Genomic DNA, 18,671 nt, shown 5'->3' on the forward strand with positions numbered 1-18,671 from the left:
CGTGATGTTCTTTCAGAAGTCATACACTTAGCAGGTTCTTCTGTCAAATCTCTGCATCTCAGACTTGTCAGAGATGTGATAAATGACGGAAATACAACAGTACACTTACCAATTTCTACATCTAACTCCATGGCTATTCCTTCACACAGAGGCTTATTACTGAGGGTTCTAAAGGGGCTTCAGAAATTAGAAAGTAATTCATTCTAAAGAGTGTAAAACAGATCAGTTCTGTTTCAAATTCAATCACATTTTTACCACTAACTTCAGTAAAATGAAGTACAGTGAAACAGAAAACAGGGCTTTTTCGTTCTTCTGAACCTTCAAAGAGTGGATTATAAGCAATTTTTTAAAGGGTTTAAGTTCCAATCTTGTGTAAAAATCAATCTCACAAGCAGGTTTTTTAAGCAGTTAGCTGAATCTCTGATTTTTACAAATATAGTTGAAGCACCCAGGTTATAACACAAAAGAGATTTCCCCTAATACACAAGACACCAAAAGATAACTAGACAGTTTCATTTTGGAACTATTAACATTCCGACCTTCTGCTCTTCAGGAAAAAAAATTAAATTCCAAGGGTCCAGAATACTTAAGGTGGGATAAGACACTTCCAAAATTTACTCAAGAGAAAGTTAAAAGGTGATTTTATCATGTGAAATTTCTGATGGGTGTTTACATGGGTGTTCAAATTAGCAGAAAAAAAGCATGATAATGCACTAGAGCGGAATACCAAAACTAGACAAATTCGTATCAAAGCACAAGCAAATATTTCAAAGTGAGGGTCAGCAATTCTGTACTTCAGAAAAACTGCATCCTCTGATATACACCACTGCTAGAAAGTAAGTCCTCAGATAACCCCTGTCTTTAAATAATCTGAGAATAGCAAAACAACAGGAACTGCATGAGGTAGTGGGAGACAGAGTTACTGAAACAAGGAGGAAAAGCCTCAGTCCTCCTTACTCCTACAGGGTGACTTGTAGACCTCTACTTTAAGGCACTATTGCAAAATAATTACTTTTCTATTTAAAACTAATAATAGAAGTTCAGGAGTCTTCCAAAACAAAACAAATTAACAAACTGTTATTCATCTGCAAGAGGAAGCATACCATGATTGCATAGTATCTTTTCAAACAGAAAACTGGCATTTTTCATAATATTTGGAACTGACATTGACACTTCATGGCATGCCTAAAAAGTCCATTTCAGCGAGTCTTCATAAAGTTTGTCTACCAAGCTACAAAGACCATTACTTTAAGTTCCAGTTCTAAATTGTTTCTTACTACTATCTTAAATTGATAATAGCAGATTCTATTGATTAAATAGTTGTTTTAGATTGTGTTGGCTATCCAACTGCTTGTCAATCTTTCTTTTTGAGAATGTAGGATTACTAACAAAGGGAGCATTCACTATTTAATTTATATTTCTCAATGACATTTTATTTTATACAATGTACCTGATAAATAATGTGGTCTTGAGCTTTTCAGCAATTTTAATGCTAAATGATAGCTCACTGAAATGTATAATTGAAAATAAATTTTAGCAACTTTTGAGATTTGCTCTCCAAACCTCAAAAGTCCTTACTGTAACCAGTTATTTCTTAGCACCAGCTAAATAAAATTTTAATCACCCATATAGTTGATTTTGCACTGACACGCATTACTTCATTGAACTGTAACCTATAATGATATTGGAGGAAAATAACTTGTGTGCTGTTGACTAAATTCATAAGAAACTTTGGCCACAAAATAGCAATTAGTCTTCCTTGAATAGAGGTCTTTAGTGGGTCAACAAGATAGCAGCAAGTGTACCAAGACATATTTTAAGAACTAGTATTTCTAGTCAGCAATATTCTTATCAATGACAACACAAATGCACATTAATCCCTCTTCTGAGTCACTTCTTATAAGGTCACTACTAGCAGATGTTCACAAGAAAGTCTATACTTTCACTTTATATGCATAATTTAAGCCTCTTTGCATTCATGTGAAGTACACTTCACTTTTTCCATTGCTGTCTTGAGACTGAGGACTCCTGTGTTTAGAAGATAAAATTAATGTTGTGTTGTCTACACTGAAATTCAAAGCTAGCATAAGGTTTTCAAAATCATAGATTATGCTGACAAAAATTATTAACCCTTTCTCCCTCTCCTCATCCCTACCTCCCTCCCTCAAAAAGGATCATCTACACTTACATATGTTCTTAAATCTTATCAAAGAAAACAAATATATGGTAACATAAATTGCTGCCTTTGCTTGATCTACAGAAAAATAAACTATGATAAAGCAATAATATGTTCTGTCCTACTAATGAATTGCAGTGAATTAAGAGGATATTCTTTGTAGGAGAACTGATGATGAACTTATTAGCTGTTCCATGTGCCTGCCACTGTAATTTAGCATTCATTAATAACCACTTAAATTAGAATGCTGTTGAACAAAAGTACAGTCTGTGCAGTTGCAAACACTTTTCAACTCTCATATCAAACCTTATTACAGAGTTGCTCAGCTTGAGCTTTAAGGGAATGATCTTTCCATTGCCTTCCATTCCATCGGGCAGTGTAGTTGCTGGTTGCCTACTGTGACAGTATCTAACATCCTAGAATATGTTTGGTCTCTTGTTTCTACTCCTCTAAAATATAGTTTGTCTTCATTAAAAGTAACATTAACTATATTCAAAGACACTTTTTGTGCAATGTGGAATAACAGACCAAAAAAATCATCCTACCTTTATACTTAATCCAAATCCTCCTACTGTCTGTCTTCTAATTGTTACTGTTCTTTCCTGGAGGAAAAAAAAAAAAAAAAGGTGTTGTTAGATTTAGTGTTTTCTGCCATAACATCTATATACACACTTCAACAAGTTGTTTCTGTGCTTCCATCCTACATCGATTTTTCTTGTTTTAATAAACTTGTGAGTTCCTGAATGAGAAAATCCCATGAAACCTATGCTGCAGAGGAAAAAGACAAACTCTGGAAGAAAAGCAGAGGTCCTGTCTCAGAGAAAAATTAATTTGTTCAATTCATACCATACTAGCAAGTACTGCAATGCAGTAAGAACAGAACTGTAGAGTTTAACAGTGCACAATGCATGCATTTCAGAGGTCTTAACCTCAACTAGTCCTAAATTGGTCCCATATGCAGGCTGAGCACTACATGCTGAAGTACATAATCTGCACTCCTGTTGCACATTTTCCAATTTAGTTTCATCCAAAAGGAATACAGCTTGTGTACTCCAAGACCACTCAGTGATGTGAACTAAAGCACGATAAGTGCACATGATCCAGAAATTCATTTCAAAGCACAGTCCTGATCCAAATTAAAAAATTAATACGAACACAGTCACTGCTGACCTCAGAGCTATGGTTTAAAAATTGAAACCATAGATTTAAAGGTTGTCATTATAGACAGAATTATTTACAGCAGCCCATTTTTTCCCATTTATGCTCATCCTAAAATTTGTTCTGTAAAAATCGTAGGCTAGTATCTGTCTTAGACACGAACATTTATAAAAAAATACTTTTTTTTTCTAGTCTGTTGTGTTGAGTTTATTCCCAAAGATCATTTAGAATTAGTCAATTTGGTTAGTGGTAAAAAATCTTAGTAGCAGATATACCATATGCCCAGATATATATATGGAATATATAGTGTTTTAATGCCCTTTACATGTGGTCTAGATTTTATACTCATTTCATTATATATATTGCATAGCATAAGTCTGCATATATATGTGATCTATATACGTTCATACATTTCAGCACAATCAGCATAGATTGCCAGTGTCAGATTTTCATAAGTCTCTCATCAGAAACAGAGGACTGACAGAGAGGATGATATATCTACAGAGTACTTGTTGTCTTTCTTAGCACAACACAGACACAAGTAGCCATATAAAAGAGTCAATAAAATATTCTTTTTGGTTTTCACTCAAGTGAAGGCAGTGAAGGCAACACCTGATTTGGGGTCTTCTGTGAGTTTACCAGTGCTGTCTGACAGGAAAGTAGAAACGTTTTATGCTGGAGTTCAGCATTACTTCCTAAGGGAAAGAAATGTATGCTTCAGAAATACTTTGCTAGCATAACAGATTACTAAGTAGAAACAACTGTGTAAAAGTAAAAAAAGGGAACAGAAAAATTTCAAGCAACTGTAATTTTCCAGCACAACATAACTTATCAGAGCGTTTCATCTGGTATTTTATTCTAGGTTCTTTTCTATCTCTGTTGAGAGTAGATATTAAATATTTCAGGTCTGGATTATTACTGAACTGAACTGAACTTTAAAAACGTACTGCAAACTAGATTCACTCAAGTGATGTTATGTGTAATGAAGGCATTGCATTGTATTTTACCTAGGCTAATTAAACACACCTCTCAGTCTTACAATAAAGAAATATTACTTTGGTGTATCTTAAGTGTAAAGACTTACATATTCTTCACAGCATGATAGTTAGAAATTACAAACATGTAAACAATTAATGATCTTCAGAAGTACAAATCAGAATTAATACAAGTTATATATTTCATTAGTAAACCATCCTCTAGTCTGCAGTTGCAAAGCTCACATAAATAATATAGTGAAACAGCTTTTCCAGAACTGTCAGAAGCATCACACATTTTATAGACCGGAATTTTGGCTTAGGATCAGACCCCAGCTCTGATCAGCTCCACTTTTTTTACCCAGAAGTTTAGAAGAAAAATGGTAGGACTCATCTAACCATCTCAGTTAATCCATCTAAAACTGAGCCATTTGTCAAGGCAAGTTTTCTCCTGTACTCAGTAAAGAAAAATAAATACATTCAATCCAGGTAACTCAAAGCAGGTGCCCAAGTTAGGTGATCATATTCATCATCCAGGTCCTCCATTGAGTATACAGCCAGGATGACAAATTTAATTTTGGAAAAACGAATTCTTCCCTTTACAGTTGCAAGGTAACTTCAATAAGTATTCTGATGGTAGATACCAGCTTTGAAATGCTTTACCAGAAAACTCTTTTATCCAAGTTTTTCTTTATGACTTGCAGGTGACTTTTTGTATGTGACTCACAAAAAAACGCAAACCAAGCTTCATTTTCAGTGTCATCTTCAACCAAGGTGAACTGAATAAACCTGGTCTGCAAAGCACTATATTTTAATGTAAAATAATATTTTTAGTATAATGATTAATAAAGTATATACATAAAATATTTCAGTATAATGATTGATATAATAAAGACTAGCAAACTGAAGTACATAATTTTGTTTTGATGCCTTTAATTAGCATTTCAAATTAACAGTAACAATAATAAAATGCTTTTCACTGGTCTAAGTTCTGAAAATGGTTTACAACTATTCATTAATAAAATATGGCAACTACTCTGGAAAGCAACACATTTTGTACTAGTAAGAAGTGCTCCAAGTATCCTTATTGACCATTTGTGCTGAGGTTAAAGATAGTGCTGCTCCATTGATTCCAACTATCCGCTTAAAATAAAATCTAACTAAAAATCTGTGTCAGCTGTAGATTTGTCTTTTAATATTTTATTTAGTTTCACTTTCCCCTCTATTTGCACAGGGCAGTATTCTATGATTGAATTTGCAAAGGTTTTGCAAATTTCAAAAGCAACTTCATCTCCAAATTTACAAAACAACACTTGCTGTTGATGAAGAGCTACTTAGTTCAATACCAAGACTACTAAAAATGGCCTGTGAGCTTGTAATTCCATTATCACGTTTGTGATCTACATTATCCCAAACAAGGGGAAAGTTAAGCTCTTAGGATCCTTAAACGGAAAATTCAGAGCAGTGTTTTAGAAACTGCTTCCTGGAACAGAACAAAAGTAGTTATCATTTTACTGAAAAACGCAGAGATGCTGCCAAGCTGTCAGCATTTTCCATGCCTCTAACTCAGAAAATTCCTCATCCACACATATGTTCATTGACTGGAAAGGAAAGTTAAGAGTTCTGAAAAAAAAAAAATTCTTCTTCAGAGTTATGCAGTGAAAAAGAAGCAATGTTTTTTAGGCTTTCATTAAAAAGGTATTAAAAGTTCTCCTTAAAATCCATATGATCTTCTTGAGATCACGGATGACATCTAAATGAGATTAAAAGTGAAGAATGACAGTGTGAGCACACAGCAACAGTAAATAGTCAGGAAAGGAAAACACAGAATCCTATGGAAACATTAACTAGTTAAATTTAGCAAGAGTTAATGTTTTTTATAACAGTTAAATCTTAGGGTACAGTAAAGATTCAAATATTTCATACTAACTGGTATGTGATGTAAAAGAAAATTTATAATTGCCTAATTGACTCAACAATAATCATTAATTAGTAATGTTTCAGATTATTTATTCTGTATAATATAAACCAACAATCTAATGTGATCTAATAATCTATCTCTATGAAAGTAGTCAAGTAATAGTTGAACAAAAGGACGAAGAAACTTCAAAACTTCATAAAACTGAGTTAACAGCTTGTGAAATTTCAATATTTCATCATTCAACCTTCTTACTAGGATATAAATATTACATTTTCAGTTTGGGATACTGGTGTGCCTGGTTATTCATCTTACAAGAGTAAAGGTATGAAGAATTCATTTCTCAAGGTCCAGACAGAAAATAAGACCTCTCTTTTCACTGTGGATAGAACAGACACCATGGTACTATACATATGGAAGAACGTGGAAAAAAGCTGAATGGTTGCAGAACAAAACAGACATGGAGCGGAATCTACAATAGCATAGTAACATGGAAAAAGGTAGGGGAAAAAAGGAGGAAAATGTTAGAATATAATTTCTAAAATGTAATAATGAAATATAAATATAGTACCAATACGTTGGCAGCAACTTCATAGATCAAACTGTTAACATTTGATGCCATAATATCTTCAAGGCCATGCTCTCATGTAGTTTATCAGTTATTAGCAGTTCCACTAATTTTGAAACAAGAAAATGTCATGTGAAATTTTTTTTTCATTTAATTATTTGAAACATTTTCAAGAAAGGAGATTTTATATCTTCCTTTTGGTAATGCTTTGCTCTTTCTTACCAGCATTTCTTTGGATTAATCGACATGAGCAGTCAAACTTTACACTCATTCTGAGTGTAAAGGACGCAGGACATAGGTCAGTCACACTTCCAATTTGCATTAATAGCATTAACAAGGTTTCCCAGCAGACTTGCTCATCTGTTAACAACTTTCATCATGTGACATTCTAAGATTGTCTCTTTATTTCACTTCCTCGGGCAACCGGAGAAGGTCAGCAGTAAGGGATGGCAGCAGAATGCCTGGTCAATTGGAAATTCCCCTTCCTCTGCAGCTGTGCTGGAGATTGAGGGCAGTGAATGCAGCTGTATTGTGTAGACTGCTAACACTGACTGGAACAAGCAACAGCGCTCGACCCTTCCCTTGTTCTCACTTCAAAATGTTCCCAGTCCTACAGCACATGCCTAAAAGCAGAAACATTCACCTAGATATCTACTTATAAAAGTTCTACTCCTAGGATTGATTTATTTCAATGGTACTGCATTTCTTAATTTAGAAATAAAAGAGAAAAAACCACAAACCCAAAGTCAGTATGGATCTGAATTCCCACTAGGCTTAGTAACAAACACTCTCTGTAGTTCTGTGATAGCTGCAGTTTCCAGCTACTGCCTCACATCATATACTGACATTGATTAATGCTTTGGGTTCACCAAGTGTTTTCTGGTTTGTAATATTTTTCTTTTTTGTGGGGGAAAAACCTTCTTCCAGTGACAAAAAGCTATTCTGCGCTTTCAAATCTGGCTTTACAAATGGCAGTCATGTGTTTGAACTGCAGTAGATTGCTATGCTTATTATTTTTAAGTAGCTGCAGAAAAATAAGCTGGCTTAGGTTGTCCCTAAATAATCATATTTATATCTGTCATTAATCTTATATATATCTGTCAGTTCTAGGTTGCCACTTAAAAGCTGTCCAGACTGGCAGGGAAAAAAAAGTTACCACTATTTGATAGATATTTGATGACTTCTGTGAAAAAATGGATTCACTCCACCGAATAGCTGACAGACACCAACATGGTAAAAAAAAATAAAAATAAAAAAAAAATAAAAATTGACATTCTTCCTGGTAGCTTTGTGAAGGTAACAAGAATGCAAACTGCTTGAAGGGTGACCCATCTGTACACATATTTGCAATTCTCTCCAGGACAGGGAGTTTCACTTTAGCACCGTTCAAACTATTCAATCACACATGAGAATCAAAATAGTACATAAATACAGAAATAATTAAAATACAGAAAATAAATCAAACCCTTATGTTTACTATTTTAAGCTTTTCACATTTTTCTTCATTTATTTTTCTACTCATTAATGTTGCTATGGGCTTTGTATAGGGTTATAAATCTTTCAACACAGTTGATATCACAATAGCAAAAGGACAACTTTAAAAGTGAGATACAATATGTTCTTATCTTTAAAACAAAAAGAAGAATGATTGTGTGATTAATAATGACAGAAGTCAGGTCTGGCTACAGTTCAACACTTTAAATCAGTGTTACTTTCTGACCTTGGAAAAGGTGTTTACTGATGGAAGGTTTTTTTCTCTATCAAACAACCAATTACAGTCCATAGGTTACATTCAGTTAAATCCTTGGACAAATGCCATACTACTCTGAGAACTGTTGCTCTAAAAATGCACAAAAATTACATTCACTTTTTATTAGCATTGAAATTATGAATGATCTTCATATCAATCTCCCCAAAAGATCCTTAATTAAAAAAGGCTAAAAGAATTATTAGCGTTTAATTAAATAATGCATTAAATAATGCATTACTACACAGCAGCATAGAATTACGTTACTCGAAAGAAATGAGCATCATCTGTACATTATCATCTGGTGAGTTTTACGGCCTTTGGAAGAAGGGGCTAAGCACTCACAATGATTACAAAGATGCTGTGAGGCTATGTAGGGTGGAAATCAGGGGGTCAAAGCCCAGCTAGAAATTAATCTGTCTTCAGCAATCAAGCATAACAAGAAATGTTTCTATAACTGTGTCAACAGCAAAAGAAAGACCAGGGAGAGCCTCCATCCCCTGCTAGACGCAGGAGGAAACATGGTAACAAGTGATGAGGAAAAGGCTGAAGTTCTTAATGCCTTCTTTGCCTCAGTCTTTAATAACAAGACTAGTTGTACTGAGGGAATCCAGCCTCCTCAGTCAGAGGACAGACACTGGGAGAACGACTCCCCCAACAATCCAGGAGGAGACAGTCAGTGACCTACTGCATCACATAGACACACACAAGTCTATGGGACCGGATGGGATACACCTGAGGGTGCTGAAGGACCAAGGCTGGGGTGCTTGCCAAGCCGCTTTCCATCATTTACCAGCAGTACTGGCTGACCGGGGAGGTCCCGACAGCTAGGAAACTGGCCAATGTGATGCCCATCTATAAGAAGGGTCGGAGCGATGATCCAGGAAATTACAGGCCTGTCAGCTTGACGTCACTGCCCAGAAAGCTGATGGAGCAGCTCATCCTGAGTACCATCATACAACACATGCGGGACAACCAGATGATCAGGCCCAGTCAGCATGGGTTTATGAAAGGCAGGTCCTGCTTGACAAACCTGATCTCCTTCTATGACAGGGCGACCTGCTTATTGGATGAGGGAAAGGCTGTGGATGTTGTCTACCTTGACTTTAGGAAGGCCTTTGACTTTAGGAAGGCCTTTGACGCCGTTTCCCACAGCATTCTCCTGGCGAAACTGGCTGCTTGCAGCTTGGATGGGCATACACTTTGCTGGGTAAAAAACTTGCTGGATGGCTGGGCCCAAAGAGTGGTGGTTAATGGAGATAAATCTGGTTGGTGGCCGGTCACGAGTGGTGTCCCCCAGGGCTCGGTTTTGGGGCCACTCCTGTTTAACATCTTTATTGATGATCTAGACGAGGGGATCCAGTGCACCCTCAGTAAATTTGCAGATGACACCAAGTTGGGTGGGAGTGTTGATCTGCTCAAGGGTAGGGAGGCTCTGCAGCGAGACCTGGACAGGCTGGAGCGATGGGCTAAGGCCAACTGCATGAGCTTCAATAAGGCCAAATGCCGGGTGCTGCACTTGGGCCACAAAACCCCCCAGCAGCGCTACAGGCTTGGGGAGGAGTAGCTGGAGAGCTGCCAGTCAGAGAGGGACCTGGGGGTGTTGATTGACAGCTGGCTGAACATGAGCCAGCAGTGTGCCCAGGTGGCCAAGAAGGCCAATGGCATCCTGGCTTGCATCAGAAATAGCGTGACCAGCAGGGACAGGGAAGGGATCTTACCCCTGTACTTGGCCCTGGTGAGGCCGCACCTCGATTACTGTGTTCAGTTTTGGGCCCCTCACTACAAAAAGGACATTGAATTACTCGAGCGTGTCCAGAGAAGGGCAACGAAGCTGGTGAAGGGTCTGGAGCACATGTCTTACAAGGAGCGGCTGAGGGAACTGGGGTTGTTTAGTCTGGAGAAGAGGAGGCTGAGGGGAGACCTCATCGCCCTCTACAACTACCTGAAAGGAGGTTGCAGAGAGCTGGGGATGAGTCTCTTTAATGAAGTAACAAGCAATAGGATAAGAGGGAATGGCCTCAAGTTGCGCCAGGGCAGGTTTAGACTAGATATCAGGAAGCATTTTTTACAGAATGGGTTGTTGGGCGTTGGAATGGGCTGCCCAGGGAGGTGGTGGAGTCCCCATCCCTGGAGGATATTAAGAGTCGGCTTGACCTAGCACTGAGGGATATGGTGTAGTTGGGAACTGTCAGTTTTAGGTTAATGGTTGGACTAGATGATCTTGAAGGTCTTTTCCAACCTTCATGGTTCTGTGATTCTGTGATTCTGAATTAGCAGTATTTTGGAAAATTCATGATTCTTTAACAGAATCTTTAGGAAAATTTTTTAAAAACACAAACTGTCCAGGTAGCTGAATTTAGAAATTTTCCAGCTGCTTTTAGTTTATTTTCAGTCATTTAAAAAACAGTAGCTGATTCAAATCATCTATCTTGTCAGATGGTACACTGTCATATCCTTGGTTTATGGGTCTCACATACAGATACCCTGTATTAGAAAAATTTCTGAGTACTATTAGCAAATAAATCTGTTTAAGAATAGAAAAAAACTACACCCCCGCTCCCTAGACAGATAAACTACTTTTTTTGATAAAACACAATAATCCTTTTACTTGAATTTCAGATGTTCATGAAAGTTGATAGAAATTGTGAGGATTAACTCTAAAATAAATATTTTTATTCTGGAATTGTAAAGATTAAAACTTTTTCTATGAATAAATCAACTGAAGAGTCATATTTCAGATAGGACATGCCCTATCTTTGGCTATCCTCCATCCCATCATTATTTTCAGCAAGGTCAGTATTAGGCTATGCTTGTTAGTCCAGGCTATTGACCTACATCTAAAAAGACTGGGAGTTGCCTCATTGCACATTGTCATCTGGAACCATTCAGCAAACTTATGTGAGTATAATTTCATGTAATTCAAGACTCCTATACTTCTGCCATCAATACTGATCAAGTCCCTGTATGGTTTATTTCAGGCGGGTTTAGGGCATTTCTTTTTCAGATGAAAAGAGTAAAAATCCTAACTATTCTGTACCACAGTAAACTGTCCTGGAGATTTATGACTATTATAAGAAAGCTGTCTGTTAGCAATACCACAATTATGAAAAAAGTATTTTGTGAAGGTCCAGTACTTTAGGGGAGAAAAAAATGTACATGACCAGTAACTGTTAAGTTACTGGTCCTATCTTCCAATATTCCCACAGAGATACTCATGGATATCTTCACAACACAGGCTACTCCAACTCAAGCATACACTGCCCGTACCGTAAAGCCTCTCTACAGGCAAGGATTTAATTCGGATTAGTAAAGTGTCATGACCTAGACTGGGAGCCCAGGGAGTCGTAAGGGTTCTGTGATCCGCTCGGCTTACATTACGGTGAAGCAACACCAAATGACTGGTTAAAATGTTTTGGTTGCGGTAGAAATAGCTTAAATTAGGAAAAGGATAATAAGCAATGTGGTCTCTTATAAATCTATAAGAACGAAAACAAAGGAAAGAAATGAAAAAGAAAGGCGAGAAAGAGAGTCAAAGTAATCCAGTCACCACCCCTGGATCCAACGTTGTCTCAAGTCTGGTAATCTTGGGTGGTGCGTGCACACACAGCAAAGTTTTCTGTCACCTTTTAAGTTCATCTTATCAGCTGATCAGCATACTAGACAAGGAGGGGCATGTATTCCACAAACTTATTTCCATGAGAGATGAGAAAAAGGTGGAGCATGGGTTCTGCGCATTCATTGAGAGGGAACAGGGTACACTAACCCCCTTGTCCAGTTGAGTCAGTGGTTGTTCTTACCCTGCCACCTTTACTTCTCCCCCAGTTCCCACAGGTTTTTGCTGACTTCCTGCTTCTGGAGCAATCGTATAGCTTCCTGGGGCAGAATGCTCACCTCTTATCAATTCTTATCACCTCTTCAATGGTGAAGTAGTTAGCAACGTCTGCATGGTATCAGGCTTACACAATACAGTCACAAAGTATCAAGCCTACACAATGGAGCCAGTGATCCCATTTTGAGGCTTATCTAAGGAGTTTGTCAATACAAGGGAGTGGAGACCTGCATCCTTCCATACACTCTGTGCTTCCTTGGGTGACATTCCTTAGACTAATCACAAAGGCCACAGCTTGTCCTTCTCGTTTTGTGTCTCAATGAACGTTTGAGGCATTAACTCCTTCAGTTCTTTACATAAAGACACTGCCTTCCAGACTTTGAGTTTCACAAAATGTTCTTATCTCACTTTTGATCATTCTCACTGGAGTTCAAATCTAGATCAGATATCCACTAGCAGCATAATCCAGAACTCACTACGTTTCTGTCTCTTGAAAAGCAAGTCTTTCTTGTTGCACACATAAAAAAATCTCTGTAATATTGATGCAACTGATGCTCAAATTTAGACCTAATCGGTGATCCTTTAAATGATCTTTGATGCATTATGGAATTGTTACAGGTACAATTGCTGCAAGATCCTCACTAACACTATAATTTTGTTCAGCCTACTAAAGAAACAGATGTTTTATTTTTTAGTGTTTAACACTGTTTATGTTGCTTATAATCTTTTATGCATTTTTTTTTTCTTACTGCAAACTGTATACAAAGAAAGAAGAAACAAGGTTCCTTTGCACCTCTCTAGTTTTGGGTTTCCACCAAAAATGAAATGTTCTTAATTAAGAACTAGGTCCTTATCCCATGTACTTGCATTAAGCAGCACCTCATTCCTAAGGAGCCATTGATTTCATTTAGATTATTCCGTAGGATGCAGATCAGAATACCACTGGAACGTTAAGTGCATGTTTAAAGTCTGTCCTACACAGAGGAGCATGCAAATTGATTCAGACCCAGCAAACAGAGGAGATACTGTTCTGAACTAGAAACATAGTAATAGCCTTTCGTTCCTTCACAGTGCACAAGTGATTAAGTAAAACGTTATAATCAAATTATTTGAAGATTACTTATTAAAAAAAAAATAAAAAGAACTTTTACTGTATCTACTTGTCTGTAAAATTTAACAAGGCTATTGTTCCTTAGTTACAAATCTTATTCTTTAGGGTTTATTCCATGAGGCATTCAATGTCAGTAGCTAAATGAAAACACTTGTCCTTGCTCTGTAGAATGCACGTAAAAGAAAACCAGATGTGGTCAGTCATCTAGAATGACAGAAAGAACAAAGCAAAATCGACCAAGCAAAGTAAAGATAAGAAAAACAAACAAACAAGAAATCTAATAATATGATTCTATGATTGTAAATTGGGAATAAGAATGAGGAAAAAAATGCAAAAAAAATAAGCCTGTGGGGCTTCTCTGATCATGCTATACAATCAAAGCACATGACTCCAGATGATTTAAATGACCTGTGACAAAAGGACAGTTAACTCTCTGAAATGCCAATCATCCTTAGTTGGAATGAACATACTGATTCAAGACCTAGTCTTAATCTCAGAGGAAATCAGGGTAAAGTGCTCAAAAGTCACTAGCCTAACAATGACACTTCCAAGAGAAAAGAAACTCCTCATCACCCCACTAATATCAATCAGTTAATAAGTTACGTATTCAATATGCAAATAAGATACAGGGAGTGTAACTGGTGAAGCAAATCTTCCACTATTTTCTGCAGTGCCATTGCAAAACTAAAGAGGGCAAAACTGTAAGAGAAAGCCTTTCTGTGAAATGAAAAAAAAATTAAATATGCATTTCATGAAGACATTTAAATAACAAGTTCAGCAGAAGTAATACATTTTATAACACAATAATGAAAGTAATAATTTTAGCAATAAAATATTTTAATAAATAATGCCACAATGGGGTTGGTAGAATAATGGTACCACAGTGTGTGTTGCTAATTGAACAACTGTAGCCTAAGCTTGCATTTATAATTTCTTTCTATCCGGGCCGCAGGATGTCCTGTATGTTGAGGAACAGTACAGTCTGATTGCTAAAAAGAGCATCTATATTTTATATAAAGTATTAGTAAATTGTATTTCTACAGCATGAAACTGTCAAAAGCTAATGTCAGATTTGTCATGTGAATAAACCCAGCCTGTATGGAGACAGTGTAGGCAGTGTGTTACTCTTGTTTCAGAGAACTCAGAACCATTCACTTTGAGATGTTCATAACAGTGAGTTGGGTTCTTCTATACGTTTTCCATTAATATTCCACACCGTTAGCACTGCTAACATTCTACCAATTTATTTCTGGTTTCTGCTTTGTATCTTTTTATTATACTTGTATTTAGAGATACAGGGATGTGACAACAGACACCAATTAATTAATAGACAGACAAAATAGCAGTCACATAACATTTGCATAAACAGATATTACACTACTATACCTCAAGATTTAATGTGAAATCCTATGGCAATTTTATTTAGCTCTAAAAGAGAGCAGAATGTTTATGATAGTTTCCCATAAATCTTAAAAATATCTCTACAAAACATAGTTACTATATCTATAAAAATAACTATAGAAATGAATAGCAAATGGTTTCTATTTTTTTAGCTATCTTCTAGAATTAAATAAAAAAATAGCATTACAATATTAGTCTATATAACGTTTTACAGACCTTCCAAATAATTGTCTACAAAGCTGTTTCTTATCCACAAAATTCAGTATGATGCTTAAATAAGAAATCTGACACATCATGTAAAAACAGTAATACATAAATCACACTATTTCACTGTTCCAGCTGAAGTCCATCTTTATTAACATGATCTGCTGGTAAAACTAGTGACCTTCACAGCACGGACTGGCAGCACGCGTGAAGTCTGGTGTTGTGCTACCATATGAAGCAACCAAAGCAATAGAGGATAGCAGATAATTCCTCTACCAGCAAAGCTCTGCCATACAGTTACTCATCAACTGACAATACTCAAATATGTAAGTACAATGAGGTATCTCTATTCACTGCAAAAATCACTGCTTGTGTCATTCTTATCGCATTCGGTGGCTCCAATATTCAAGGGTGAAGTGCAAAGAAACAATATCATAGTCATGCATATAATTTATTCATTATCTTCTTGCTCCTTCTTAGCTAAGTATTGCTAAGATTTACTCTTGAAAGATGATATATTAAAATACACTTAGTGTTAACAATGTAAAATGTAATATCAAATTGTGGGAGTAAATGCATACATATGTGTGTGCACATGTGCACACACACACATACACACAGAGTATTTTCTCTCTGTATAAAGTACAACTTAAAGAAAAAATAAAAACTACTTACACCAGAATAGAAAGGCTCACCAGACACACAGATCACATCCTGCTCCTGGATCGTCAAAATATCTTTGGCTAAGTGCAGTCGCACTTTGAAAGGCTCCTGGTTACCATCCTGCAGCAAACAAATCCCTGTCTTTGTCTTCAAAGGAAGGGATAAAGAAAAAAAGTTTTCTCAGTTAGCACTTTGCATTGCTAGAAGTGGAATTTTGAAACAGAATAGCTAAGAGATAGGTACAGTTACCATAAACACATCAACAAATATCCCAAACTCTTACCAGTGATCACTATATTTATTTACTATGCTCAGACTACAAGAGAATGATGGTAGCAGTAGCAAATAGAGAAGGCAGATTTTGCTATAATAAGGCGCTATCCTGTCCATGATGAATTTGTGAAACTCCTTTCAAATTGCTTCAGAGTAGCTGTGTTCTTACTTTCCATCTTTGTATTAAAACATGACACCTCACTTGGACATGAAATAAAAGCTGATGTTTCATATATTACACCAATTTTGACACAGAAATACATACAATAACACCTCCAAACTAGACAGATGTGAGCACTGACAGCCTAGATGAACCTGTTGTGGGCTTCTCCTGATCTGTGAGCACAACACTGACTTATGCTTTTATGTTCCTCTTCAAATGAGGATGCTGACGTTAAGAATAAGAGAAAAGAGATCAAAGAATGCAACTCCCTCTAGTAACTTCCTTCTTCCTCCACTTCTGTATTTTACATTTATGGTTAGAGATCAGGAATTCTGTAGGATTCTTCAATATACAATACGTGACTTTCTAACAATTTAAGAGTGTCTTTGTGGTAGTATCTATTTGTGTTACTTTTTTGGGCAATATATGTAAGATGTTTGAGCAGTGAAAAAGTCTGCACTTGTAAGCAGCAGCAGTTTATAATTTCTCCTTGAAGGCTGCATTGAAAGTAGCACTCTTTATAAGACTTCATAAATGGACAAAAGTCATGTTGGCAGAGCATTTTTGGTATGAGAAATTTGTTTGCAAACAATTTAAAAATTTAGCCTTACAGCATGTAATTTAACAGTATTAGATACCTATACCTATTTGCATAGATACACATATATATGTATGCATGTATGTATCTCAGAACAAAATTAATATATAAAAAGTATTTAAAATCTCAGACTCATCAGTGTCAATAATAAAAATTCCATTGTCTTCATTTGGGTCAGATTTCAATCCACTGTCTGTAAAAAGTTGGCTTGAGAGGAGATCAAGGAAACAAAAGTCTTGCTGTGAACTTTAACTGCCAAGGTTGACCTGGCTGAATCTGAGGGCTCCTTCTCAGACAAGAGTTTAAAAGAGGATTTGGAAGATCTCTCCATAATGTGATCTCATACCTTACATCCATAGCATGGAGAGAACAAACACAAATATGGAACTGACAGTAGGCAACTGTCAGAAGAAAAGTTTAAATTGCTCTCAAGAGGATTTAAAAGAGGTGGAAAGGTCGAGGACAACCTTTAAATAGGTTTATATAATGTTCTCCACTGACAAATTGTTCTGTCACTACTGCTCAAAACTCAAACTTAGGAAATTGTTTTCCCTTGGACATCAGTAGCAAATGTGTATAAGTCAGCCATAACTTTGAAAGTGTCTCTGACGTTGTTTTTTAATCTTTTTAAACTAAGTAAGAAGAAGAAAAAAATGAAGAGTTCCATGCACTGAACTCACATTGAGGTCAGTGGAAGCTCTCATCAGAAGACATCATACAGCATTGTTCTAATATTTAGGTGTCTTTTTTTTTTTTTTTAAACAGGATGAGATAGAAATCGATTGACATGGACAGACAAGTCAAATAAATGGATCATGACAGGAGTTCAGTTTTCAGTACCACTGAAAAATTCCCTATCATACCATACATAAAACATTACAACAATAAAATAAAGAGAATGTAAAATAGTTAAATTCCCCTGGTCCTCTCCTTATAATTTCTGCTTTACAGACTAAGATGACTCCTCTTTCCATGGAGTTGTGAAGTAAACAGTAAGTGACAATGGAAGTTGAATAAAGCAGGCTGTAAATAACTATGGTCAAATAAAAGGGGTTAGCCTACAAACATTTACCACTTATAAAATGCCTTTGTCCTGCAGAAAAGTTTGCAGACATGCCTTTTCTCCTCTCTGGATAACTGGCAATGGAATAAATTCTGCCTCTGATATACACTGATTATAGTAACCCTGCCTTACTTGACCACACATTTCTGATTTGGTCAATAACCCTATAAAATCTCCAAAGAGTCTTTCTGCTGAAGCTGAGGGGCTTCTTTGTGGGAATTAGAGGCATATATCAGACACAATTAGCCATTAGAATAAAATCAAAATTCAAATCGGTTTCTAAATGCATGTGGGCTGAGCTTATTCAGTCTGAACAAGGAAGCCAAGCTTGGGAAACAGCAAAATATTTTGGCCCTTGGAAAGATTGATCACACACACTCAGGGATCTTATTTACATCAGACACTCTAAAATGTAATGAACCACTTTACTGTTGTTGGGCTTTATGAAAGCTGGTTTATGACACAGTTCAAAATTAAATCTTCAATTTTACTACCTCCTTCCCTCTCTTACCTGAGACCAGCATTAACAACCATATAAAGGAGAATGTAGTTCAGTTTCACTAAATGAGCTCAAGAGAAGTCCTTGAGAACAAAGACTAGAATTTAATTATTTCATTATGTTTCATTTTTTGTGCTGAAATGTCTTTTTTTCTTCTCTCCCCTGCCCCTTCAAAGCATCCAGTAAACTGAATCAAATAAAGATATGAGCTCCTGTATCCTTATTCAGAGCTGCAACTTAGGGAAGACATCCTGTATATATGCTTTCATGTAAAGTACTGGGCACATCAACACTTTTCATCCATGTGGCCCCAATAAAATTAT

The 18,671-nt window shown here is 36.4% G+C and overlaps 1 protein-coding gene across 5 annotated transcripts in view; it reads right to left on the minus strand.

Annotated features, from left to right (window-relative positions):
* SNTG1 (syntrophin gamma 1) overlaps positions 1–18,671 on the minus strand; it is a 370,446-nt gene that overhangs the window by 153,028 nt on the left and 198,747 nt on the right. For all 5 annotated transcript variants that reach the window (XM_074819579.1, XM_074819587.1, XM_074819554.1 and 2 more), the window contains 2 exons: positions 15,765–15,899; positions 2,722–2,778 (listed from right to left, as the gene is read on the minus strand). In XM_074819579.1, coding sequence (XP_074675680.1) covers positions 2,722–2,778; positions 15,765–15,899 — 192 coding nt within the window. The remainder of the gene's footprint in view (positions 1–2,721; positions 2,779–15,764; positions 15,900–18,671) is intronic.

This window comes from Strix aluco, chromosome 1, assembly GCF_031877795.1.
Source record: "Strix aluco isolate bStrAlu1 chromosome 1, bStrAlu1.hap1, whole genome shotgun sequence".
NCBI lineage: Eukaryota > Metazoa > Chordata > Aves > Strigiformes > Strigidae > Strix > Strix aluco.